Genomic DNA, 25,581 nt, shown 5'->3' with positions numbered 1-25,581 from the left:
GCTGAGGCCTCCTTGAATCCACGGGGCCCTGGGCTGAAGCCCAAAAAGCCATATGGTAGATCCGGCCCTGATGGTAGTAACTTTCTAGCGGATTAGCCTCTTGTATAATTACCAACTATTTCATTAAAAAAATAAAACATTTTTAATAGAACTATTTTCAATAAGCTTAATATATTTTGAATCTGTGTAAAGTTTAAAGTCAATTTGCGTTTACAAAAAAAAACAAAAAAAATCGTATTTACGCGTCAAACGTAACAATATTTCTTATCAGTGCATTTTCTAATCTATGAGGAAAATATGTCTATTAGCGTGAAATTGTTGGGAAATTATCATTAGTTGTTTACTAGTTATGTTACTGGATTCCTAGACGTGTACCGCGTCGCAGGTCATCGGTAACGTTACGAACAAAACTGATAAGATATTTACATAGCGGGGCGTGAAAATTTCATCGTATTTTGGATATTTTAATTTGTATTGCGTTGGGCTGAGGTCGTCAATGTTTATATCGATCGAATTTTCAGCTGATCGATGACTATTTCAATGTTCGTCGATATTATTCTTAAGTCAAGCAGTTCAGTTTGTATTGCCGGAGAACAAAATTTATTTATTTATTTATCAAAACTACTATTTTGCTTGGTTTATTTTACCTACCCAGACTGGCTTTGTGCAAGCCCGTCTGGGTAGGTACCATCTACAGATATTCTACCGCCAAACAGCACGTTACGTAATGCGCGCGTCAGTGGCGCTTCCTCGAGCAACTTGGTTCGCCTGTTGGGAACCACCAACAGCGACGATCGATGTCTCCGCCACACATATTTATCTGGGGCACACAGACTCAACTAGCTAGTTGAGTACATCAGCATTGTGGACTATACCTCTCAATACCTAAAAAACATAGATTACAAGGGCAATCTCCCTCCCGTCCCTCCTTACCCTTAGGGTCAGTAAAGAAAAAAAAAAAGCTGAGGAACATTTAAAAGTTCAAAACGGGATTGTACTTTTGTCTAGCTAATTTAAATCTATCAAAAAATATATAAGTACCTATTTTTTTATTTGCACGTTTACGTTTGCAAGGAAATTAAAAATTTGACATTTGAAATAATAATGGCGGGCGTTTTTATTGTTATCATCGCCACTTTAATTTTAAGGAAACAAAGTTTGATATTACTAAAATATCGTAAAATTATTATTATTATGATTAATTCTTGACTAAAAAAATAATAGATAAATATTAAAAATATATTTATTAATTATTAAACCCCGCAAATGTTCTGTGTAAATGTCTCATAAAAAGATAACCCTCGGGGCTCGGAGCATCCAAAACCGTTCTTCCTGTGTAGGTTACATACATGTGTTAGCTATACGCTTGGTAATGCAAAATTGTTTGAAATTATTTTTATACATCTCAGTTATAATATTAATTAATATATTTCCTTCTAAATAGTAAAAACGGGTCTACAAAAAAAAACAATAGAATCAAATCGATCTATCGATAGACATTTTGAATTAATGTTACCTACGTGATATGGATAGCTTTACGACCGAGTCAGTACCGCGGTTCTTTACATAAATCTCAAATAACATCACGCGTTTTCGTTCAGACTAATATTGTTTTTTTTTTTCAAACCTGTCGCATTTTAAAAAAATGTTTATTGCATAAAATTATCTAAATTTATTAATTAAGGTTCTTAAGTTTTTTAATAGTAATATTCATTTTTTTTCTTGTCACCTTAAATATCTTTATTTAAATAAAAATTATTAACATAAGGTCCTTAAATATATACAAATATGAATTGTAAACGGTTACTGTTTAAATCATTATTTAAAAAAAAAAACATTTAATTATATTCACTGTAACTATTGCCTTAATAAAATATACTTTAGTATAAATAAAAAAAAAAAAACAAACAGACATTTTTACATATTTTTGACGTATGTTCCGTGAAAACGGTGACATGTATTGTTATTGCACGTGAATATTATTCAGCGATGACACTTCAACCCTATATATAATCTGTTTCTTCAGTATTCCACGTTAGTTGACAAACGTAGCGTTTCCCGCTTTTTGCAACGGTGGGTATTTTGATTCTATTGTTTTTTTTTTTATTTAACACGCAAAGATGTTTTATAAATAATTAAATTCAGTAATTAATTTTAATGTATTGTTCTATTTTGTTTTAGATAAATCATGTATAGAATTTTAAGCTTAGTTTTGACCGTGGGTGCTGTGATATGTAAGTATATATTTTTAATTTAACTATACTTTTTTAAAGTATATTATTATACTTTTTTTAAATATATTATTCAAGCAGTGAAAGAGTACGATTAGCAATTAAAGTGCACAGATTAATCAGAAAATAGGTCTTATATAATTAACCTATTTAGTTGTAATTATGTTATCTATGAGTATTTATTGTTTATTTATTTACACATAGATAGTATTTAATACCAGGAGTTACTTGCAATTTCGTTTTTAGATTTAAAACATATAAATCAATACGTTACGGTAAAAAATAGATAATTATTATTTTTTTTTTTAAATTAAATTATTACTAATATTTTTATACTTTTAAAATCATATAAAATATATTCTAAAATAAATGTTTTTCTAGTGACATTCAAATTAAAATCCGTTCAAGTCTTACGGCTAGACAAAGATATACTGTAGAGATGGTTAAAAAAAGTGTCTTCCCTATTGACCAGCAAAGAGGTTTTTTTTTAAACTGACTGTAGTCACTGTTATTCCTATTTACCCTTTTCAGTTAAACCGACCATTTTATGTTAAATGGTCGGTTTAACTGACAACAACTACTGGACAAAACCTGCGATTTTCACAAAGTTGACCTGTTGAAACCAAAATTAACGAACTACATATTATTATTCTAAAAACATTTGTTTTTCTTTAAATAATTCGTCTCTTGTTTTTTGTTTAATTAGGCGCATCACAAGAGAAGCTGCCAGTGTTAAAAGCGTTGCCAGCCGAGGTTCTCTTCAGGGTGTCTGGTAATTCGGAGCTGGTGTTAGAATGTGCTACCGAAGACAAAGACGCTGGTGTTAAGTTAGTGTACCTCCCTTTATTTTTTGGGTTGCGGTTTAGTAATCTGCTCCAGGAGCGGGGGCTAGAGGGGCTCTGGGGACGTATATGAGTATTCTCCCTATGCTCTGGTACCATTCCCATTATGCGAATTTGCTTCGTTCTTGAGATATTGGTAAAAACTAATCATATAATTCTAACCTCAAATCAGGCTATTTATTAACAATTTCGAAACTCAGTGGCCTTCGGCGCTACGGGATGTGCAGCACCTTCGCCTTTCGTAACAAAGCACAGGCATGATGTGCCTGTGCTTTGTTACAGCAGGCGGGTGCTGCAACCCCTTCGCGCCTTCGGTTTCTTAAAAAACACTCTAGGGGTAAGACCGACAAGACCATATTGAGTCAGAGTTAACAGAGTCGGTTTTGTGTCAATTTTATACAATCAAATGTATAAATCTAAGCTTTCTAGCAAAATCATCGAAATAAATCACAACAAACAAAATGAGCACTCATTCGAAATACGCGAGTCAAAAAACAACAACGAACGACATATTTAAATATGAATAACGTCAAAACACATTCGTTATATTTGACACATTCATTTCGCGTTTTGACATATGACAAGCACCTTATGTATATTGCATCCTTGTCGAACTTATACAAAATAGTTACTTATCCTGCTCTTATAGTAATATTACGATCTATTTGACATATTTCCGCGTGTATAGGTTATGATAGTTTTTCTTAATTTTCTCGAAAATGGTGCAGTTTCGCAGGACGCGAGTGGTATTGTTGTAATCAGGGACCAATTCTCTAACATATACAACAATTTGTTTCCCCAAAATCGTAGAGGATTATTCTAAACCCAACCCATTTTTTGTTTTACCTTACTTAGAATTAATTGAATTCTTAAAATAAAAATATTCTTTATTGAAATTTTAAATTATGTTCGAAATTCGTCGATATTAATTAATATAATAATGAGACAAATATAAATTATTTTCGTACTCGTACTACTAGAACTAAATTTTCTAAGCATATCTAACAATTAACCCGATGTAATTATTAATATTATTTGTGGCATTATAGATACTCATGGCTGAAAAACGGCAAACCTTTCACCCCGAACGCTGACGTCATCCAAAACTCCAACGAAGGAACATTAATATTCAAAAAGCCCGCCGATTCCGACGAGGGCCAATACCAATGTTTGGCCCAAACCGAACTTGGCACAGCCAGCTCTAGAACTGTCAATGTCAAACGGACTTATATCGACGTACCGGAAGTTAAGCTCGCGAAACACAAACCAAACGAAGGAAACATCTTTAAATTAGATTGTAAGATCCCTTCCTCCTATCCCAAACCGGAGATCGTTTGGCAATATCAATCCCTGACTGATGCTAGCATATACCGTACAATAATGAACCAGAGGATAACCGCGTCCCCTGAGGGTGACTTGTATTTCACGAGCGTGACGAAAGAAGACGCGAGTCCAGATCACAAATACGTTTGTACTGCGAAATCACCAGCCGTTGATGATTATGTGGTGTTGGCTGAACACGTGATCGAAGATGTGGTGAGCGGTGGCGCCAGCCAGAAGGAGCTGGTTAAGCAATATGCCAGCAGCGATATGACGGCCAAAGTTGGCGATGTGACTATGATATACTGCATCTATGGCGGAACGTGAGTATTTTTAATCTGTATTTTTTCTAATAAAGCTGAAAAAATTGGTCTTTAGCCGTTTTTCGAGCAAGGAAACAAAAGAAAAGCTTGTATCAACTGTATAAATCATTACCGCGTGCAATGGTGGCAGGAATGCTAGCAGCATTTCCCCGTTGAATCGCAATTCCGATCCTCTGGACAAAAAATTAAACTCCCCTGTCACCAGTGGAGGCAATAAGGCGACGTGTTATACTTTAAATTAAGCTCTTTGCACTACTAGGTCCAAGGTTCGTGTTTGTGTTCGTGTCACGTGTTTCAACTGCGGATGTACATATATCGTATATATTAAGTACTTTGTTGTAATAAATAATTAGCTATAACTTAAGTACATAAAAGTATCAATTGAAGTTTTATTACGTGCAAAGATTTGTCGTAAAATATTTTACAGTTATCTGTAATTATTTTTATTGCGGAAAATTATGCTCCAAGTAATAATAATCAAATAAAATCGCTTACCGCTGTCTGTCCCTATGTATGCTTAGATCTTTAAAATTACACAACGGATTTTGATGCGGTTTTTTTAAATAGATAGTGCACAATATAGTAGAGAAACACTGATAATTTTAGAGGTTTCTGTAGCGATGTCGTAAATAAACAATTTTTTTACGCTTACATTGCAAACGCTGGCTGAACCCTACGAGATAGATCAAAATAATGTACTACAGTATTGTACACCTTAAAAAGGTCTTCAAAAACGTCTGCGATGGTATATGTCTGTCTCTTAGGGACAACCAACCATTTTTTATCCTTTACTTTTTACGATAAATAATATAAGGGTATAGTGATTAAATAAATGGTTTAAAGTAACGTAGCAGTTTATATCCCACTGCTGGGCTAAGTCTTCTCTCCCGTTAAGGGGAAGATGTGGTACTTTTTCATCACGCTGCTCCAATACGGATTATTGGATACGCATTTGACAGAATTTCATTGAAATTAGACACATGCAGGATTCCTTTACCGTCAAACACGAGATGAATTACAAGCTCATAACAAGCACACGAATTAAATGGTGCTTGTACCTACACCCTTTCTAACCACTGGGTTACTAGGCCGAGATAACCCAGATTAAGTTAAGTCTGTCAATTGTTTTCAGTCCCTTGGCCCACCCCGACTGGTACAAGGACGGCAAGAATGTTAACAACGATCCCAAGGACCGCGTGACGCGCTACAACAGGAGCGCTGGTAAGCGTCTCCTGATCAAGGAGACCTGGCTCTCAGACGAGGGCGAGTACACGTGCATCGTTGACAACGACGTGTCTGTTCAGAGGAATACTGTCAAGCTCACTGTTGTCAGTGAGTATGAGATTTATTTAAATATAATAATTTTATTCAAGTTGCAGTGTTTATTTGTTTCAAAAGTAAAATAAGTTGACAATTTATGTTTGTAATTACTCGAAGAAAGTCTTCTTGGATCGATCTTAGGCAAACTACTGGTGTATTAAGCCACTAGAGCAACTATACACTAACGAAACATTGTACGTGTGTAAAATATCAATGAATGCAAGGCAAAGATGGATTAGTCGTCAGCCAAATAAACAGCCAGTTAAAACTATTTACAAAAAAAACCCAAGACAATAAAATAATTATTTTAAAATGTAATTTAAATTAATTTCAAAGTTCGAATTTTCGAATCAGTCTAATGTTTTTAAATAACAGGTGCACCACAATTCGTAAGGGGACATCAATCGAGATTAATCGTAAAAGCCGGAGAGGACGTCACTATTCCCTGTCAAGCGGCCGGCGTTCCCGCGCCTAAGCTGTCTTGGACGTACAACACCCAGAGCTTGCCTCAGAGTGACAGGATAATACTCAACAAATCATCAAGAGGGAATACGATCGTCTCTGATCTAACCATCAAAAACGTGCAGAAGGAGGACAAGGGTTACTACGGTTGTAAGGGAGTTAACGAAAACGGCGAAATATACGATGAGACATTGGTTTACGTTCAGTAATTTTTTACTTTATAATTTGCATAGTATATAATTTTTGTACTTTACTTTATGTTTAATTAATATAATAAAATTGTATTTAATATAAATAGAGACTTTAATTTTATAAAGATTTTACGATAGGTACTGTAAATTACATTTTATAAATTTTATTTTTGAACTTTTTTTTTTTATTTTTCAATAATAAGTAGAATAAAAACTACAAGTGATGCATACAGCATAAGTTTCAATATAAATTAGGGACTTTTTTTAAAAAAAAAAAACAAGATTTATAGAATCATTTATGAATAATAATTTTTAGTTTATAATAATTGATATAAAGATATCCTACTACACAGTTGATAAAAAAAAAATGGTTATATGGCTCTGTGCAAGCCTGTCTGTATTTACGTTAGTTACACGCTTTTCGTGTATCCTACCGCCAAACAGCAATACTTGGTATTGGTAACGGGCCATTCATTTATTACTTAAGACGATTTAGGGGTAGAGGGGGGTGGACCATGTCTTATGTTTTCTTACAAGGGGGTGGGAAGGAGTTTCGATAGTTCTTACGTAAGATCAAAAAAATTAAAATTATTTGAAAAAAACGCGGGAAACCGCACAGAGGTTCGCTCGGATGCGTACCTGTAGAACCTTTGAAATTACAAATAAACACATTTCAAAAAGTTGTTACTTTGAAAAATAAACAGTAAAGTTAACCAAACGTGTATTCATTTTCTCCTTTAGGGAGGGGGTCGGTCAGTTCTTATTTTTTCTTATATTAGGGCGGGGAGGGGGTCAAAAACTAGCGAAAATAGTCTTACGTAATAAATGGATGGTCCCTAAAGTTGTGTTGCAGACCTAAGGGCGAGCCATTGCAACAGACTCAAATGACTTAGCATCTTAGTTATTGGCCCTTTGGCAGATGTCAGATGTCAGAAATGTTTCCGTGTCAATTTCTATGAGCGGCAGTGACGTTTTACCGTTAAGTGGTCGATATAAAAGTAATTAAAAAAAAAACAATAATCATATGATTAATGAATACTTACAAAATTTATGTTTTCGAAAACCAGTATTTAACCCAAAAACAGTAATCATATTGAAAAATTTTCGCCGTATAAATAGAAATGTATTGAGCAAGTCTAACTGATATTGATAACGCTCGTATAGTATATTTTGGTTATTTAATAGTATTTAGTTTAATGACATTTTAATTTGGGATATCGCTACAGATAAAATAATACACAAAAAAAGAACTATCCTTACTATTATAATTTTGGGCTAGAGCTTTCGGGAAACTTTTAGCAAAGTTGGAATATTTATATTTACGTCCCAATATAATATTTATAATCACTTTGACAGAATTAGTGAAAGGTAATCACCGTTTGAACACGAGACTAAAGAATAAGCTAAGTTTCCGACTCCGCAGTCAATAAATCTTTACTGGGGCTACTTAAGTATTCTTTTCTGTAATAAAATTACGCATATATTTTTAAATTTGTTGATTCATAAATTCTTGTTGATTTTCAGGCAAGATATTTTGATATTTTATATAAATGTAATTGTATTTAACTGTCATAACTGTTCATATGTTAGAAAACAGTAACTATTAAATTTCTTTCGATAGAATCTACATTCTGAACTTCTGTACAATGACGATTCAAAAATTCTGGAAAAAGCTGCTTGAATATTTTGATTTTGATTATATAAATAGCAAAAAATACATACTTTCAATATAAATATAATTCATAATATAACATAAATAATTAAAAGACGCTAAAACATTAACAGGAAGGGCTACATAATAAATAATAATAGTACTAGTGTTATGTAATTATATATTTCTAACGAACGAACGCTAAAAACTGAAATGGAACGTAATTATTTCTGGGTTGCCTTTGTAAAGAATTTACCAACAAAATTGAATTTGTTCAATACGTTTAATACTTACTTAATAACTAAATAACAATAACGAAAATTATATTTGGCAAACATTCAATATTTACTTCCATTTCATAAAGTTAACGTAATACTTAAAAAAAAAAACACTCTAATAAAGACAGTAAATATTATGTCTATTGTATTTTAAAATAAAATAAAATAATGCCATAGCTAATTTAAACGTACAACTCATTAGATAGTTTATGTTGAATATTTTCTCGTGCATAAGCAATTTTAGGGAAAATAATTTAAAACGCCAATATTAATGTATACGACATTGATGTTGACGTTTGACAACGCGTATAACCTTAAATTATTTAAAAAAAAATATCAAAACAAAAAGTAAAAAGCAAAATAACAAAGATGTATTTTATTTATTTATTAAGTATACTATCCTTAGTTTTACAAGTAATTTTTATGACATTAGCATTAGGTGAGTGCAATTATGATTTATTATTTATGAAGTACGTATATCTCATATATTTACCTTGAAAATTATATTAAAAAACGGGGTAAGAGACATGCTTGGCACCAGTTCCGTGTGTAAAAATATCTTGGTACCATCTACGAACTGTGTATTAATAGACACGATATTTATTATACCGTTTTTATTGCATTTGCCGAATGTTTCTTAGACTGGCTTTTAAGTACAAGAAAAAAAAAAAAGTTATAAGGCGATATATTTATAACCTGATTTTATGTATGAATTAAGGATAATTTAATTGTTGATACAGAATTATTAAATTCAAAATTTAGTCAAGTAACCATTTATTTGATTTATCTTTGATTATTCACAATGAAAGTAACTTTGCCAATAGTAAATTGCAGTATGTGCTCCTCATGGTAATAAAGAGGAATTAAACTTACCGATACTACTTTAATGGGATTTATTCATTATACAATACAGTTTTTAATCACTTCACACCATTTTTTAATTTATTGAACATTACAAAAATGCTTATTCACTGTTATTTTATTATAAAAACAATGAATAATCGGTGATAGGGGTTTGTACATTCCCATCTGAAGAAATACCGCTCACTCATTATATTTTATTGCCAAACAGCAAAACTAGACTAAGTTTTGCTGTTTATGTTATCTACTGTCTAGTTACGTTATGGGTTGAATGAAAAGTAAGTCAGTGTAACTCTAGGCACATTAGACATATTGTTGTAAGTCTTTATAAATGGATGGTTGATAATTCATACAGCACCATATACCACTACTATATATATATACCACTTCACATAAAGTGTCATTGTATGTAAAGAGTTTAGATAGCCCAGTGTTTAAAATGCATGCATCTTAACCAATAATTATAGATTCAAACCCAGAAGTGACCACTAAATTTTTATGTGCTTAATGCATTCATCTCAGGCTCAGCGGTTAAAGAAAACATTCAATGAATTTTACTTTATCTGTATAACAGCTTTAGAACAGCATAGTGGAATAAACTCCAAACCTATCTCTCTCAATGAGAGAGCAGGCCTTAGCCCAATAGTGGGTCATTTGAAGTCTTATTACGACATTGTGTTATTATGATGCATAAATTGTCAAAATTGAACATTTTCAGCGGCAGGATTGTTCTACCTAGCAGAGCTAGTGGAGGAATACACAGTTATGGCTAAATATATAATATCATGGATCGTTGTTGTAAGTATATTGTATATTTATTTACAGAACTTACCAGAGTAATAATAAAAAATGATTTAGGTATTAAGATTGCAGATGATTAAACCTAAATTAGAATTATTTTATTATTAATATATTTAATCATATGTATGATGAGTCTGTTTTACCACCCTACCACCAAGTAAAGGTACCACAGATAGATCAGTATTACAAAATAATACAAAAATGAACCTAGATAAGGAAAAATTTCAATAAATTAATGACAACTATTCAATAAATGATTTTAATGATGTTTTCTTTCTGATCAATCAAATCCTCTTGGCCATTCTCAAAGGAAACCAGCAAACTATTCAGCACATAATATACTGTACAAGTGCACACAGATGCACTCTCTGTTGCCTCACTCTTAATCTAATGGGACGTCAAATCCGATACGACCGGTAAGAGTTCCGGCGCAGGACACTGCTTTACGTATTTACCACACACAAACACACATCCAACATCCAGACTGCGGGTTGTTATTCAGAAAAAACCAATAACTTTCTATGGACAGTATGCCCCCCCCCATTTTGAACCACGAACCTCAGGTTCTTTTACGGAGCTGAATAGGCAGTCAAGTCGAGTGATGATTTTATTATCAGATAATTCATTGGTCAATGTTTTTTTTTTAGGTGACCGCAGGTATCCACATTGGATTAATAATATTTGAAGATATTCCGTTCTATTTGAACGCAATAGGCCTGTTCCAGCAGCTGTTGTACGGATTATTGTTGAAAGACTTCCCAGTGGTCCGAGTGTCGAGTGTACCGTTTGTAACGGCCGTGCTGAATCTAATACTGCATCATTATCTAGCCATCAAATATTTTGGTGAAGTTTTCTACGCGTTTTCAGAGGTAAGCTATATATATAAAAGAGAAACTATATCACTTAGAAACATAAAATTTGGGTGTTATCTGCTAAGAATCTCCACCCCTAGGGGGGGAAAAGGGATTTGGAAATTTCGCGTGGGCAAAGCTGCAGGTTCGGCTAGTAATCTATAATAGCATAATCCAATTGAAGGAGTTAAGATAAACAAATCTTAGATTTTCATATTCCAACTATTATAAACAGTTCTTGATTAATATATATTTATTTATAATGCAAGATTATTCCACTTAACCACTAATATCCAAATTAACTTTCTTTGCTAATTTACGATAACAATTTGATTGATAATTGACGACCTCCGTAGTCGAGTAGTCTGTACACCGGTTTTCATGGGTACGCCACTCCGACGTCCCGGGTTAAATTCCCGGCCGAGTCGATGTAGAAAAAGTTCATTAGTTTTCTATGTTGTCTTGGGTCTGGGTGTTTGTGGTACCGTCGTTACGTCTGATCTTCCATAACACAAGTGCTTTAGCTACTTACATTGGGATCAGAGTAATGTATGTGATGTTGTCCAATATAAAAAAAAACTGTTAACTAAAAATAGAAGTTTAATTATCAAACACTTATTTACAATGATTAACCTCATTAGTAAAATCAATTTTTTTGAATAACATAGATTACTTAAGCTCTCGACCAATTATATCGCGTCAATTCAAGGTCAAATGTTGTTTATTGGTCTTTACTCTCGTTGTTTGGAAAAGGATGTCTCACAAAAATAAGTATTTGTCAGTATATATACCAGCAGAACTATTGCTTCTTATGTTGAGAAAGTTTGAAGTACGTACTCGTAAAGAGAGATATGTAACTCAATATTACCTTCATTGTCGAACACGAGATGTTCTTATATGGGCGCAGTCCAAAAATTCCGCTGATTTTGTCTAGTTTTGGATTGTCTGTGATGCGCCTTGATCTCTTAGAAATATCATTTTTTTGGAATGGAATATCTTTAGAACGCTGCTTGCACCCGGCGCTTGCTGTCCTTAAGCTGTTAAAACACAGTTAAAATCAAATTTCTTTATGTCAAAGTAAACACTACCACTGGTTCGGAAAAAAAGCCCTGATCGGAGATGAACCGGCGAATGAAACTCGATGTTTTTAAGCCATTTCTTGATATTGTGGGTTATCCCCAAGAGCCAAATAGATGCCTTCTATCTCGTAGGGTTCAGCCAATGTTTGCAAAGTAAGCTCAAAGAAATGTGTTAATTTACATCACTTTAGAAACCTCCAAATTATCAGTGTTTTCTATTGTATTTGTTTTAGCGTTCTCTATTATATTAAGCATGTATTATGCATATAAACCTTCCTCTTGGATCACTCTATCTATTATATAAAAACCGCATAAAAATCCGTTGTGTACTTTAAATCTAAGGATACATACAGACAGGCAGCGTTATGTAGTGATGTCCCTATAAAATGCCGATTGATAAGTACTTGTCAATGTAAAGGCTTAGATAAAGTATAGTTTGATTTTATGATGTGTGTATTATTTTTGCAGGTACTGGCATATTTTACTCTGTGCCTCTGGATTGTGCCGTTCGCGCTGTTCGTCTCGCTGTCCGCGAACGACTACGTGCTGCCCACTACTGGGGAAAGGCAACACTTGTTAGGTGAGACTATGACATGTTCCAATAATAGGATTGAAGAAAAACAAAACTTAGATTTACGTATTCTATTTTTAGCATTAGCAGCCTGTAAATTTTCCCACCGCTGGGCTAAAGGCCTCCTCTCCCTTTGAGGAGAAGGTTTGGAGCATATTCCACCACGCTGCTCCAATGCGGGTTGGCGGAATACACATGTGGCAGAATTTCGTTGAAATTAGACACATGCAGGTTTCCTTACGATGTTTTCCTTCACCGCCGAGCACGAGATGAATTATAAACACAAATTAAGCACATGAAAATTCAGTGGTGCCTACCTGGGTTTGAACCCGAAATCATCGGTTAAGATGCACGCGTTCTAACCACTGGACCATCTCGGCTCAAAGACGTAAACGTATTCTATGCGATTTGATAATTAGCCTAGTAGTGGGAAATTTACAGGCTGCTGAATGTTTCAAGATAGTATTTTTGTTTAAGGCACTAATAGTTGGTAGATCTATCTAAAGTGGAAACACTGGACGCTTGTCAAAATTGACAGCTGAATGACATTTCAAAATGGTGTTATAAATTGTTCATTTGTCTGAACAGATAGTTCGATGAAACCTTTAGTGTCGTAGTTAATTTCTGGTATTCAATTTTTTTTTTGTTTTTTTGTTTCAGATGACGACAATGTTGTCACAGATTATTTATCACGGAAGGCGAAACGGTATAGTCTATTATCGTTCTTTAGTTTCGCCAAAGATTCGATATTACCACAGAGAAGTAAAAAAGCTTTTTAAATAGACTGGCATAGGGTTTAATTAGTTCGGTTCAGTGGGACGATTGCGTGATGTTTTTATATATTCAAGTGGTTTAATCTAAGAATACTCAGGTTCAGTTGGTGAAGGTCGTAAGTGTGTATTTTAAAAATTGATTGTTCATGATGAGGGAAAATATGCTATGATATTTTGAATATACGTACAGCCTATTACAATGGAAGTAGGAAAAAGGATAAACAAACCTTAGATTTACGTATTTCATGCGATTTGCTAATAACTCAGCTATATTGTGCACTACTGAGAGTTTATGATTAATATACCTTTATTTATAATACAACACTATTGCACTTAACTACTTATTTCTACTTTAATTTTACTTCCAAAATTCCGATAACATTTTTAATTTTTTCTCAAATCCATAGTGAATATCATAGAGTAATCAAGTTCTCGACCAATGATATCGCGTCAATTGGCAGTCAATTGGCAGTCAAATTTAACATCACACATAGTTGGACGTTGGACACAATAAAAATATTTATATACCCGTAAATTGTAAATAAGTTTAAGCTGGGTAATGTCCCTTGTGCCTGTAACACTGGCTCACTCACCCTTCAAACTGGAACACGACAATACAAAGCATTGCTGTGTAGAGGGAAAATATATGTTGAGTGGGTGGTAGCTACCAAAGTACCAGCACAAAGCCCTACCCAGTAATAAAAAATCTATACAAAAGTGAAATCTCATCGAAACCGCTTCAGACATCGTGTTTAATGACGTAACTAGTGATTTAATACAAGTTTTTTTTTTTTGGTTAAGCCACTTTTATACTCATAAAAAGTCAAGTAATTTGAAATGAGGATAAGTAAGCTGTAGCTTGGTATGTGTTCAATATTATTTAGTAACTTTCTCGCTAGTGTGATAACAGCCTAATAATAAGTCCAAAACTAATATTATCTATAATTCTAATAATCGAAACGTATTTATTTTGTTAAATTAGAAAAAATTTTTTTTTCGAAAATTATTAATTTGTTTTTGGCGCGATAAAGAATGGTGATAAAACAATATGGCGGCTTTTTTTTTGGGTTTCATTCGAATATATTTTGGTATTGTTGGTTTGTTAAAAGACTCAGTTATATTTAATTATGTTTTAGTTGTAAGTTGTAAATAAATATTTATGTTTAAGTTATAGAGGCAGCTACGTCTTCCACGTAGAATACCAAATTACTTTTCATTTGTGTATACGAAAATGTATATATTATAAATATAAACAATATCTCAGGATAATCGCAATGATGTTCAAATTAAACTCTAATAGTAAATTTTTTATTAAAATCATAGTTACGTTTATTTCAAACCTACCATAATTAATAATGCTTGGCATTTATTAATAACTCTGCACCAACATCGAGTCCAGTGGGAGGCGCCATTATAAAAATCTTTGCTCGTTTGTTTTGGCAAAAGTGTAAATGTTACAGCCAGACTTATTTCCGGTTAGAATAAATTTTGACTGATTTATTAAGACCCCACTGCTAAGCAAAAGCTTAGCTTAGCGTTCCTTTGGGATTGTCGTGCATATAATCCAATGCATCAACGATTTGTTTTTTCGAACCCTTATTATAAATATCAAAATTAAGTTTTAACAGGGAAATGGTCGACTGTAACACGGGTTATTATTTCGAATTGAAATTGAAGAAATCATAAATTATTCTCAGAGCCGGATTTAAAGTTCTGGAGGCCCTGGGGTCACAAAGGAGTGACCTAGACCAACGGAGCCGTGGAGCGCCTAATAGTCATATGAATTTATTAGAATATTTTAATTCCTATCAGTCAACTATAATTTATTAACTTGTATCGGTAACTCTCGAAACAGTAAATAGTAACATTATTAACTCTGATATTTGTTAACTCGTCGTAATCTATGTTGTGGGGCCCCCTAGGGCATTTCCCCCGGTGACCCTCCTCCAAAATCCGGCCCTGATTATTCTTAATTATTTACGACTTTACGTAAAAAACTTGTTTATTAGGGAATAGTTGAACAACGATCATACCTTTCTATAATATTTCATTTGACACTAGAAAGAAGACAGAATATATACACTTATATAACAGCCGGCAAGAGTCGTGAGCACGGTTGAACGGTATTAGACTTCTGTCAAATGACAAGTTAGCGTCCAATAGACGACAAGCATCGTCTGGCGGACCAATCGCGTGCAGTCTCGGCGACCCCAGCTCCTTCAATCCTCCAATCAAACCTAAGAATGTAATATTGTAGGTAAAGGTTGTGCTCACGACTCACGCCGCTTACTATAATGCCGTATGTGGCCAGATTATAAATTGAACTTGATACGTTATTTGTAATATGACTAGCTTTTTTTTAATGTAATTAGTAAATGATTGCTTTAAAATATTTATATGTAAATATTGACTCATTATTGTAATAATTTTTGTTGTGATAAATAAATTATTAGAAAAATTTGTTTTATTTTATTCTGAAAGAAACTCGAATCTCACTGCAGAACAAGAACATGATTTGTCAATTGAATTATTTTTTGTTCTTTTTAAAAAAAATCTCATATCTCATATCTTCCCCCCTCCACTTTTTTGATCGGACATTGAATTAATAATTAGACCGTATTCCATTTTAAAAATAAAGTTTATAAAGAATTTAGTGCTAACACTTGTTTTAAAAATAAACATACATTAAAAAAATATTTGCCCACCGCCAATTAAGAGAACTGGATACACGTATCACAGTACGATACGAAGTGAATTCTTAAAGAATCGAGCTGCAGAAGTTATTTTGTCTGGGCCTCCTGTGGTCGAATAAAAATTTATTGAAAAAACTTTTGAGAAAGTTCCTACGTTTTTTAAAAAGATTTATAGTATATATCGCAGATGACACGTGCAAGTGCAAAAAACATGGGTAAACAAGGCATATTATTCAACACAAGATTATATAAATGATTAAAAAGTGTGGAGGTCATACTTATTGACTTTTAGGCAGGATATATTGTATTTAAAATGTTTAAAAAGAGTTTCTTGTCGGTTCTCATCGGTATCTACATCCCAAACAAATTATAGATTTACTTTTAATAATAATTCTGTAAAATAACGAATCAGAAGTGCTTGTAAGAGCCTACTTGAATAAAGTATTTTTTGATTTGATTTTGAATGTAGAACCTAATTAATGTAGATTAAAAACACAAAATAAACAGTCCGCGCTGATAATTTAACAATTTATTTATTTATTTTATTCCAGTCTAGATATTGCCATTATTGTGATGTACCCGCAAGTGTAGCTTCAAACTTGTCACTTGAACGAACGCTTTCCCACAGTCTTTACAAACATATCTCCTATCGTTAGTGTGTATTCGTCTGTGAAAGTCCAAGGTCTTCTTCCTCTGGAACGCCTTTTTACATATTTCACATTGAAACGGCCTGGAATCGTCATGTTTCACCATGTGCCGTTTCAGTAAATCCTTGCTGAACACTTTGAAACCGCATATTTCGCAAGTGATAGATTTTTCTTTTAAATGCACCCTCGATTTGTGTTGGATCAATTTACTTTTGATTAGAAATATTTTTGAGCATATATCGCATGAAAATTGTGAACTTTTCACGTCGTGGACAAGCGCGAGGTGCTGTTTCCTTAAATAATTACTGCGCAATATCTCTGGACATTTAGGACATTGCAATTTCTTTGGTTTATTCGACTTCGTATGGTCGTTGTCGCGTAATCTTACAGACTTGCCCTTGTCCCATTGATAATTAGAATGTACAGTTTTAACGTGGCTGTCCAAATTCGCTTTAGCCACAAAACCCTGTCCACATGTTTCGCATAAAAACGTACTAGTTTTCACGTGAAATTTGTGGGCATGTGTGAGCAGTGTGCCGAAAAATCGGAAGTTCTGCCCGCAGTCGAGACAGAACATACCGTCATCAGACAATTTGAAGGCGAAGAGGCAATCTGTGACGGTTTTATTGAATTTTATGTCATGTATATTCGAAACGTGATACAGAAACTCATCCAACGTTTGAACGGGTTTTGGGCATTTTTTACATGAAATTTCGGAAATGTCCAATTTAAATCTGGTAGTTGCTGTAATGTTTCGGAGTACGTTGGTTAGTTTGACCTCATTATGTTCTTCTTGGGTATGTAGTTTCAGCTTTGAACTATCTATGAAGGAACAGCAACAATAGAAACACATGAATTTATTGGAGAACCACCTAAACGGGATAATGGTTGAATATTCTATAACCACGGTAATTAGCCTCGTTATGTGACATTTTCGGTCCCGTTCTGTAAGTCGATCAATTACTTTTTGTTCTGAAATCAAATAATTCATAATTAGTAATAATTATATATATATATATATATATATATTGTGTGTATAATTTACCTCGTGCTCGGAAGTAAAATATAGTGAGAAAACTTGTATGTGTGTGTATACATCCAACCTACATTGGAGCAACGATCAAAGTTTGAGGAACTTGAATCGTAAGGAGGCTGTTAATTTTCTTTATTTAAAAAAAAATATTGATATATTGTGTAGCTCTGGATCTCAGTTACCACTTATTATCTAATTTCATCATCAAGTACTTCTTCAACTCATTCAATTTAAATAATATATTTGTTATACCTTCATAATTGTTTGAAATAATTTTAAGCCTTTATGTGATAATCAGTATACCTTATGGGAAAAAACGCAATGCTGGTTCAAAGTTAAAAGACTGACACTGTTAAGACACTATTAACTGACCACATTGAAAGTAGGTACATATTTTATATTTTTATGGAAGTTTTGAAATTACGTACATTGATACAACTTGCTGCTTGATTGCGTTGCATTATCTTTGAACTGTACTAGTAAATATTAATTGTTCAATAGAAAATATGTAGCCATTGATGTCCTACAGATGATCAAGGAACTTATCATATTATATTATATATTAGGTGGTACAGAGGCATATTGGAATACCAAATTACTCTCCGATCTCCTCGGTCATCTTCTGAGGTTAATATTTATTGCAATTATAAAATAAATAGATTGACCTTGAAACGTCACCATATCGTCGTCAATCCCCTTTTCAGAACTAAAAACCTAAATCCTGATATAGCTTGCAATGCAGGTGCCTTAACAAACTTTTCAGAACTTTATCCTAGTATTCTCCACGTTATTTACTTTTACACCGAGCACAAGACGCCTAGACAAATTGAATACTGAAACTCAACTGCTACCATCGGTTAAAATCCACCTTCTATCCACGTATCGGTCACAATAAATAATACAATAAATAACGGATACTTTTATTAACTGTTCAATTAAAATAAATTATTCGTGAGTTTTTATGTAATGTTTCTTCATGTATTTATTGGTTTTAAACGCCTTATCACACGACGGACACCTGACACGTTTAACGTTATCATGTCTCGCCATGTGATTAGCTAGTTCGTGTTTTCCGTACGTCCTCCAACCACATATTTCGCAGACGACGTTCTTCTCTTTCAAATGATTTTCACGCACATGTCTCATCAGGATACTGCGGAAAATGAAGCTGCGGGAACAGAAGGAACATTTTATCTTCTTCCTTCGATTGTGGATATCAGCCATGTGATTCGATCGCTTATAATGCGACGGGAAGAACTCGTAGCAACTTAAGCATTTGTACTTCATGCCGTGCACTTCTCGCATGTGACTCCGTAGGACCCCATAGTTCAAAAATAGATCACACTGAGAACATTTCAAGTTGTCTTCCAAAAACTGTTTCTGAACGTGTCCGCAAAAATCTCTCGTACTTTTGAAGTGTTTTCTGCAACTAGTACAGACGGATTTGAAACAGCCCTTGTGGTATCTATCCATGTGGACGATCAAGTGATTGAAAGTTTTGAAAACCATGGAGCAGAAAACGCATTTAGCTCCATCGTCTAATTTTATTGGTGCCATATTAATACCGACATCTTCGTTGAATTCCATTTCATGGCATGTAACCAGGTGATCCAGTAACTGAAACACATCGTCTAATTTCGTGAAGCATATTTTACAAGATATATCTGATATATCTACGACGACCAAATTCTCACAGAAATTCTCCATCGTGTCCCGTATGTCTTTAACGGTGTGGGTTTCCTGATGAGATTTCAAAGTTTCTGTTTTCTCGAACATTTCGTAGCAGTAAAAACATCGGAAGCATGTCCTTAGCCACCTGAAGGGTATAATTGTCGATTTCTCCAAAACTTGAATAGTGTTCTTTCTCATAAAATCTAACGTAGAATCTTGTTTATCCGATTCATCGTTTCTCTGCATTCGTGTTTTCTTCTTGCTTGGAATACTTTTTTGATTTTCATCCTTTTCGATTCGGTCTGAAAGTAAAATGTCTTCTTAGCTTCACTCAACTCTGGACAAATTAAGACTATTTTAAATTTAAAGACAAAATTAATAAGTTTGTTAATAATCTAACCATGTTAAAATAGCAATACTATGATGATAAATTTATGATCTACTATTGTCCTCCTCAAGTATATATGAATATATCTAAATAATTATTTTATTACAATTAAATATATTTGTAAATAGTATCTAATTTTTTAGTACCTCTTGTTGCTAATGAACAATGAAAAGCAAATTTTTATAATCATTTTTTATTTAGAAAACATTATTTCGTGTGTAACTCCAACTCCATCTTGCGACTTAGATTTTTGATGAATATTATTATAATGTTGGCGCATAGTTTTCTTCGTTTTAAATGCTTTATCACACGCGGGACACTTGAAGTTTCTTTCATTGCTATGCTTCATCATGTGTTTCTGAAGATCATATTGGGCGAAAGATCTCCAACCACATACGCTACAGATAGCCGTCCTTTCTTGCAAGTGCGTCTCCCTTACGTGCCTCATCATTGAACTTCTATAAACAAAAGATCGAGGGCAGTAGGAACATTTAATCACTTCTCTGCTTTTATGGGCAAGCATCATGTGCTGCGACCTTTTGTAATGTGTTGCGAATTGATCTGAACACGCGTAGCATTTGTACCTATGATTGTGAGAGTTCTGCATGTGAGTTCTCAATTTATTTTTACTAATTACTGTCAAACCGCACAGCGTACAAACGACAGACTTTTTCATATGCTCATTCCTAATGTGCTGTCTAAGATATTTTGCATTTCTGAAATGCTGCCCGCAAACATCGCAGAGAACTTCTGACCATCCTTTATGATCCTTGTTCGTGTGCACCAACAAATGTCCGAATGTACTAAATCTATGATCACAAATCAAACAGTTCACGGAAAATTCGTCCAATTTAAAAGCATTCATTCCCATACCTATATCTTTGTTGAAGGAGACTTTGTGTTTAAGTATTAAATGATCGACAAGCTGATAGAGCTCGGTTATTGTATCTGGACAAAGTTTGCAGGACAAATTGGAAATATCCACATATACTTCTGGTTCCCAATAGTTTTCCATCGCTTTCGGTATTTCATCTTCAACTGAATGTACATTCTGATGAAATTTAAGATCTTTCGGTTCCCTAAACACATCGTAACAGTAGAAACATCTGTATGAACTTCTTAACCACCTGAATGGCATAACTGTGGACTTTATTACAACTTGTATGACGTTGTTTCTCATTATATTCAATTTATCGTTGAATGACAATTTCGGTTTTAAGTCTTTAATCGGCAAATCGTCATCGCTGTCTGAAGTTGATATATCCTTTGAATTATACCTGATCCTTTCCACTCTTCGGCTCTTGCCTGAAATCAAAATGTCTTCTTAGTCGTTAGTTATCCTCTCATTGTGTTTTTGGTGTATTATATTTGTCTTATACTCCCTTCGACCATTGTTAAAATTGGATCATATTTATATTTAGTCAAAATAAGTTGCGATACCAAATACTAAAAATCATCGAGGCTTTTGAAGTTTGTAGATTATCTTTAAATATAATAAATTCATTTAAATATTGAATACATCAGAAACGAAAAATAAATAAACACAATGTATCTGACTGGAAATGCAGATGTTATCATGAAAAATCGGCAAGAAACAATTATCCCATTCTATATACTTGCTACTTATTGCTGTACATATCGTATCCTCAAAATCAAAAGCACTTATTTCATGCTTTTCATCATTTACAAATTCCCTCAAAAATACAACTACTTGACATGCCTATGAATGATTTCACTGTACATCTATCATTACGTACAATATTTTAAACAAAAAAGCTCCTATTTTATTTTTCAGAACGCCTAATTTTATAGAACTAAAATTATTGATCTCTTTCTTGTGCGTTGTGAAATTAAATATTATACAAAAGACTTGTAGATCAATAATATGGTATCTAAGATATTTGGATTTTTTAACTAATCTGTACAGAATCATTATACATTTTTAAACTCAGTAAAACTTGTCTTCTAAGCTAAAGTTGTAAATAAATTCAAGAACAAAACTTATAAATTTATAAAGAAACATAATTATAAATAAAACTAAAGAATGTATAAAATAACTTTATTTCAATAATCCTGTCCGTTACATTTCGGAAATTCCTTCGAATTTCAGAAATATCGGTAAAAAATAACCATATAAAAAGTTTGTATTGTATTGTCGACTTTTAAAAAATAAACACCAAGGAGTCACGATTGTACGATATTTTAGTACATCAACGTGTTTAGCTATTACTACAAAATTAAAGATTTCCGATACTTACTAAAAATAATGGGTATCTACCAATCAACGTTTTTGTTTCAAAAATGGAAGGCGGAAGAGCGTACTACCAACATGACCAGATGGTATTACTTAATATTCATATTGTGGCTAACACAGACTCTAAAATGTTCTCTCAGTTGTACTTAATAAATCAAACTTAATCAGATCCAAAACGAAACAGCAATAAAATAATTCCTGTTTGCGAAATTATCGATCAAGCCATTGATAATTCCCTACTCGGATCAACAACTCACAAATTAGGTATCCCTTCGAAAAACGGAAATAAATTCTTAATTTCAGATTTTAAATTAAATGAATATTGGTTTAATCAGTCAGTGTGCAACATACTGATGTTCATAGGGCATCATTTGTGGCTGTAGAGACTTATGCATACGAGCGAAATGAGCCCTCATAATCTTTTTAGTTGTAAAGGCCTTGTCACACGCTTCACATTTAAAATTCTTCTCTCCGCTATGTTTGTACATGTGATTTTTAAGCCTATTACTATTAAACGCTTTCCAACCACATACGCTACAAATGTGATTCCTGACTTTCAAATGTGTATCGCGTAGGTGCGTCATCATCATACTCCTGAACACAAATGTCTTTGGACAGTGGAGGCACTTTATCTCTTGCCTATTTTTATGTTCGGTAGCCATATGCCTCGAACGCTTGTAATGGCTTTGAAATGTCTGAGAGCATACGAGACATTTGTACTTCTTATCCAAATCGTGTTGGTTCTTCTGATGAGTTTTCAATTTTGATCGTGTTTCAAACTTCTCCCCACATTCCGGACAAAGTAAGCCTGTGTTCTCGTGTATCGTCTTAACGTGAAGCCTCAGTAAGTTGCCATCTTTGAAGTGCTGTCCGCAGACATCACACAAAATTGCTGAAGTGCCTTTATGATCCTTATTAGTATGATGCAATAGGGGACCAAATGTATAAAAACTAGCACCGCACGCTAAGCAATTAACAGCGAAGTTGTCCAATTTAAATGCAACCATACAGATGCCAACATCTTTGTTATAAATAACGCCATGTTTGTCCACTAAGTGATCTATCAAGTCGTATAAATCAGATACGTTCTCTGGGCACAATTTGCATGACAAATTCGAAATATCCACATAGACAACAGACTCCCAATAATTATTCATTGCCTGTTCCTTGATTTCATCTCCAACGTGGACGTGCTGGTGGTTCTTCAAATCCGAAGACTCTTGGAATATGTCGTAACAGTAAAAACATCGGTAGGAACTCTTAAGCCATCTAAAGGGCATCACTGTTGACTTCAGAAGAACTTGCAGGACATTGTTTCTCATTATTTTCCTTTTATCCTTCGCAGTGAGCACGGGTTTAGCCGGCGCTTGCGTAAGATCCAGGCCGTCATTGCAGGGTTCAGAATCTATGTGTTTCACCGCTTTCTGGCCACCCCTAGATTCTCCTGCAAGGAAAACACGCTTGCATTTTAATTTTTCCTTAGAAATTTCAACTAGAGGTAGCCAGCAAACGTCTTCATGCATTGCTTCTACAGTTATAAAAACAAATTTTAACGTTTTCAAGAAATATTTTTGATAAAATTATTGTATCAGGTAGTGAAATAATATCAAAGTAGAACTCAGGAGTTTTTATTAAAACCAAATGCAAATATATTAAACAGACGTTATTTAACTTATAGCCTTTGAAAAAGAAATATATAATAAATATTATAGTTACAAATAAACTCAATGATAAAACAATCAAATGTTAAAAAATACTAACTAAAAACCTTCTAAAAACTACTCAGATAAATTAGCATTTTAAATAAAAACTTCTCTTCTTCTCATATAAATTCTAAAAGTAATTTACCTACATCTAATCATGAACGACCTCACATCATCACAAAGGATTTACTTTTATTGAGTAACCTTGTAAAATCTATTTCACTAAACGTGCTCCAATACTAGTGACCGTCGTAAACCAAATCATTTCTTAGAATATATGCCAGATTTCTCTGCTTATCTATAGACACCCAATCGACCTATGAGGCGCGAGTGTATTGTTTCCTAGAAGTTCGACTCGTAGAATGGACTATACTAATTTAATCATAGACTAGTTGGTAATTAAATGAGATCTCTAGTCTAGTCTACAATAATAAACAGAGCTATAATCAATAAAATCAGTTATACTGACTAAAATAATGCAAATCTTTTTCATGTCTATCTAAAGTCTCAGAATCTGTAAAGCCTTGGCGACACCAACGACAAACACGACCGAAACTACCCGTGTGAACTTTCATATGAGCTCTAAGATTACTCGATCTACCGAAACGTCTATCGCAAATGCTGCATATATAGTTCTTTTCGCCAAAATGTTTACGTCTATGCAACTTTATCATCCATTTGATACCGGTTTTATAATCGCAGAGATCGCACTCGAAACGGGCGTCCGAATGACGCGATTGAACGTGCAATAACATAGCCCCTTTTGTTGTACAAATCTTGGGACAATGTTCGCATTTTATCCGATATTTCTCAACATTATGGACCTTCCCCATGTGAACTTTAAGTTGGTATTGATTTTCGAAGTTTTCACTGCACAAATTACATTCGACCGTCCTTTGTACGCCGTGAATTCTCTGTTTATGTTTGTCAACTTTGTGGGATGCGTCGAAAACTTTACCACATATTTTACAGCGGTGCCCTTCGTGACTATTACTTATGTGTCGTTTCAAACGCACTTGATCTATAAAGCTGAGACCACATATTTGACAAATATACGTGTGAGCGATGTGTTTCTTGTACATATGGCCGAGCATTGACGTGAAATTGTCATATTTGTCATCGCAAAGGACGCATTGAAGGACATCTTTATTTAAAACGAAAGGGAATACGCAAACACCGACTGAATTATCGTATTCTTCTTCATGTATAGCAACGATATGAGAGATGAGATCTTCAACGGTAGTGAGAGATATGTCGCAGGATTTACACGTCATATCCGTTATATCAATTTTGACTGGAACATCTTTGGATATTATCCTTTGGGGTATAAAAACGTGCAGATCTACTGATTTGTGACTTAATAGAGTGTGCTCTTTTAGTGTTTCGCAGTCTTTCATTTGTCTTCCACAGTAAAAGCATCTGAAACCTCGAGTATTCCAATGAAACGGTACCACGTTTCCATATTGTAGAATCAACATAATATTCTTTCGTAGAATGTTAAGTCGTTCTGAGTAAGTCTCTTGATAGTCTTTCTCGATTCTCATTCCTGGAAAGATATTATTTAATTTTGATTTTTTTTTACGCATATTTAACTTTCAGTTACTAACTAAAAAATTAAAGAAATAATAATAATATTGA

At 33.7% G+C, this 25,581-nt stretch overlaps 3 protein-coding genes across 8 annotated transcripts in view; 2 read left to right on the top strand and 1 right to left on the bottom strand.

The window, feature by feature from the left end:
- Positions 1 to 1,972: 1,972 nt before the first annotated feature.
- LOC125074709 (hemolin-like) lies at positions 1,973 to 6,760 on the top strand. The gene is made up of 6 exons (XM_047686120.1): positions 1,973 to 2,073; positions 2,182 to 2,234; positions 2,938 to 3,058; positions 4,123 to 4,716; positions 5,849 to 6,048; positions 6,412 to 6,760. Exons 2-6 carry the CDS (start codon positions 2,189 to 2,191, stop codon positions 6,705 to 6,707), a joined length of 1,257 nt encoding a protein of 418 aa, XP_047542076.1. The 5' UTR covers positions 1,973 to 2,073; positions 2,182 to 2,188; the 3' UTR covers positions 6,708 to 6,760.
- Positions 6,761 to 8,912: 2,152 nt separating this feature from the next.
- On the top strand, positions 8,913 to 13,829 carry LOC125074710 (protein TEX261). Its single transcript, XM_047686121.1, has 5 exons — positions 8,913 to 9,057; positions 10,198 to 10,277; positions 10,928 to 11,149; positions 12,679 to 12,790; positions 13,442 to 13,829. Exons 1-5 carry the CDS (start codon positions 8,988 to 8,990, stop codon positions 13,558 to 13,560), a joined length of 603 nt encoding a protein of 200 aa, XP_047542077.1. The 5' UTR covers positions 8,913 to 8,987; the 3' UTR covers positions 13,561 to 13,829.
- Positions 13,830 to 16,747: 2,918 nt separating this feature from the next.
- The window catches only part of LOC125074708 (zinc finger protein 182-like), a 31,098-nt gene continuing 22,264 nt past the window's right edge, over positions 16,748 to 25,581 (bottom strand). The window contains exon 5 of one of the 6 annotated variants that reach the window (XM_047686118.1): positions 16,748 to 17,866. In XM_047686118.1, the coding sequence (XP_047542074.1) occupies positions 16,800 to 17,866 (1,067 nt within the window). In that variant the 3' untranslated portion in view covers positions 16,748 to 16,799. Of the gene's footprint in view, positions 17,867 to 18,850; positions 19,901 to 20,016; positions 21,292 to 22,037; positions 23,685 to 24,057; positions 25,490 to 25,581 lie in introns of those variants that run through there. The other 5 variants (XM_047686119.1, XM_047686113.1, XM_047686114.1 and 2 more) reach the window with 5 other exon arrangements.

Source organism: Vanessa atalanta, chromosome 28 (assembly GCF_905147765.1).
Source record: "Vanessa atalanta chromosome 28, ilVanAtal1.2, whole genome shotgun sequence".
Classification (NCBI taxonomy): domain Eukaryota; kingdom Metazoa; phylum Arthropoda; class Insecta; order Lepidoptera; family Nymphalidae; genus Vanessa; species Vanessa atalanta.
The sequence above is the reverse complement of the archived record's forward strand: the minus strand, read 5'-3'. Positions and strand labels throughout refer to the sequence as shown.

Bases quoted from the DNA above. Each gene is read 5' to 3' on its own strand.
- LOC125074709 (XM_047686120.1), top strand. From the start codon at position 2,189: ATGTATAGAATTTTAAGCTTAGTTTTGACCGTGGGTGCTGTGATAT. The intron at 2,235-2,937 runs GTAAGTATATAT...TTGTTTAATTAG, and splicing joins GACCGTGGGTGCTGTGATAT to GCGCATCACAAGAGAAGCTG. The intron at 4,717-5,848 runs GTGAGTATTTTT...AATTGTTTTCAG, and splicing joins TACTGCATCTATGGCGGAAC to TCCCTTGGCCCACCCCGACT.
- LOC125074710 (XM_047686121.1), top strand. From the start codon at position 8,988: ATGTATTTTATTTATTTATTAAGTATACTATCCTTAGTTTTACAAGTA. The intron at 11,150-12,678 runs GTAAGCTATATA...TTATTTTTGCAG, and splicing joins TTTTCTACGCGTTTTCAGAG to GTACTGGCATATTTTACTCT. The intron at 12,791-13,441 runs GTGAGACTATGA...TTTTTGTTTCAG, and splicing joins GGAAAGGCAACACTTGTTAG to ATGACGACAATGTTGTCACA.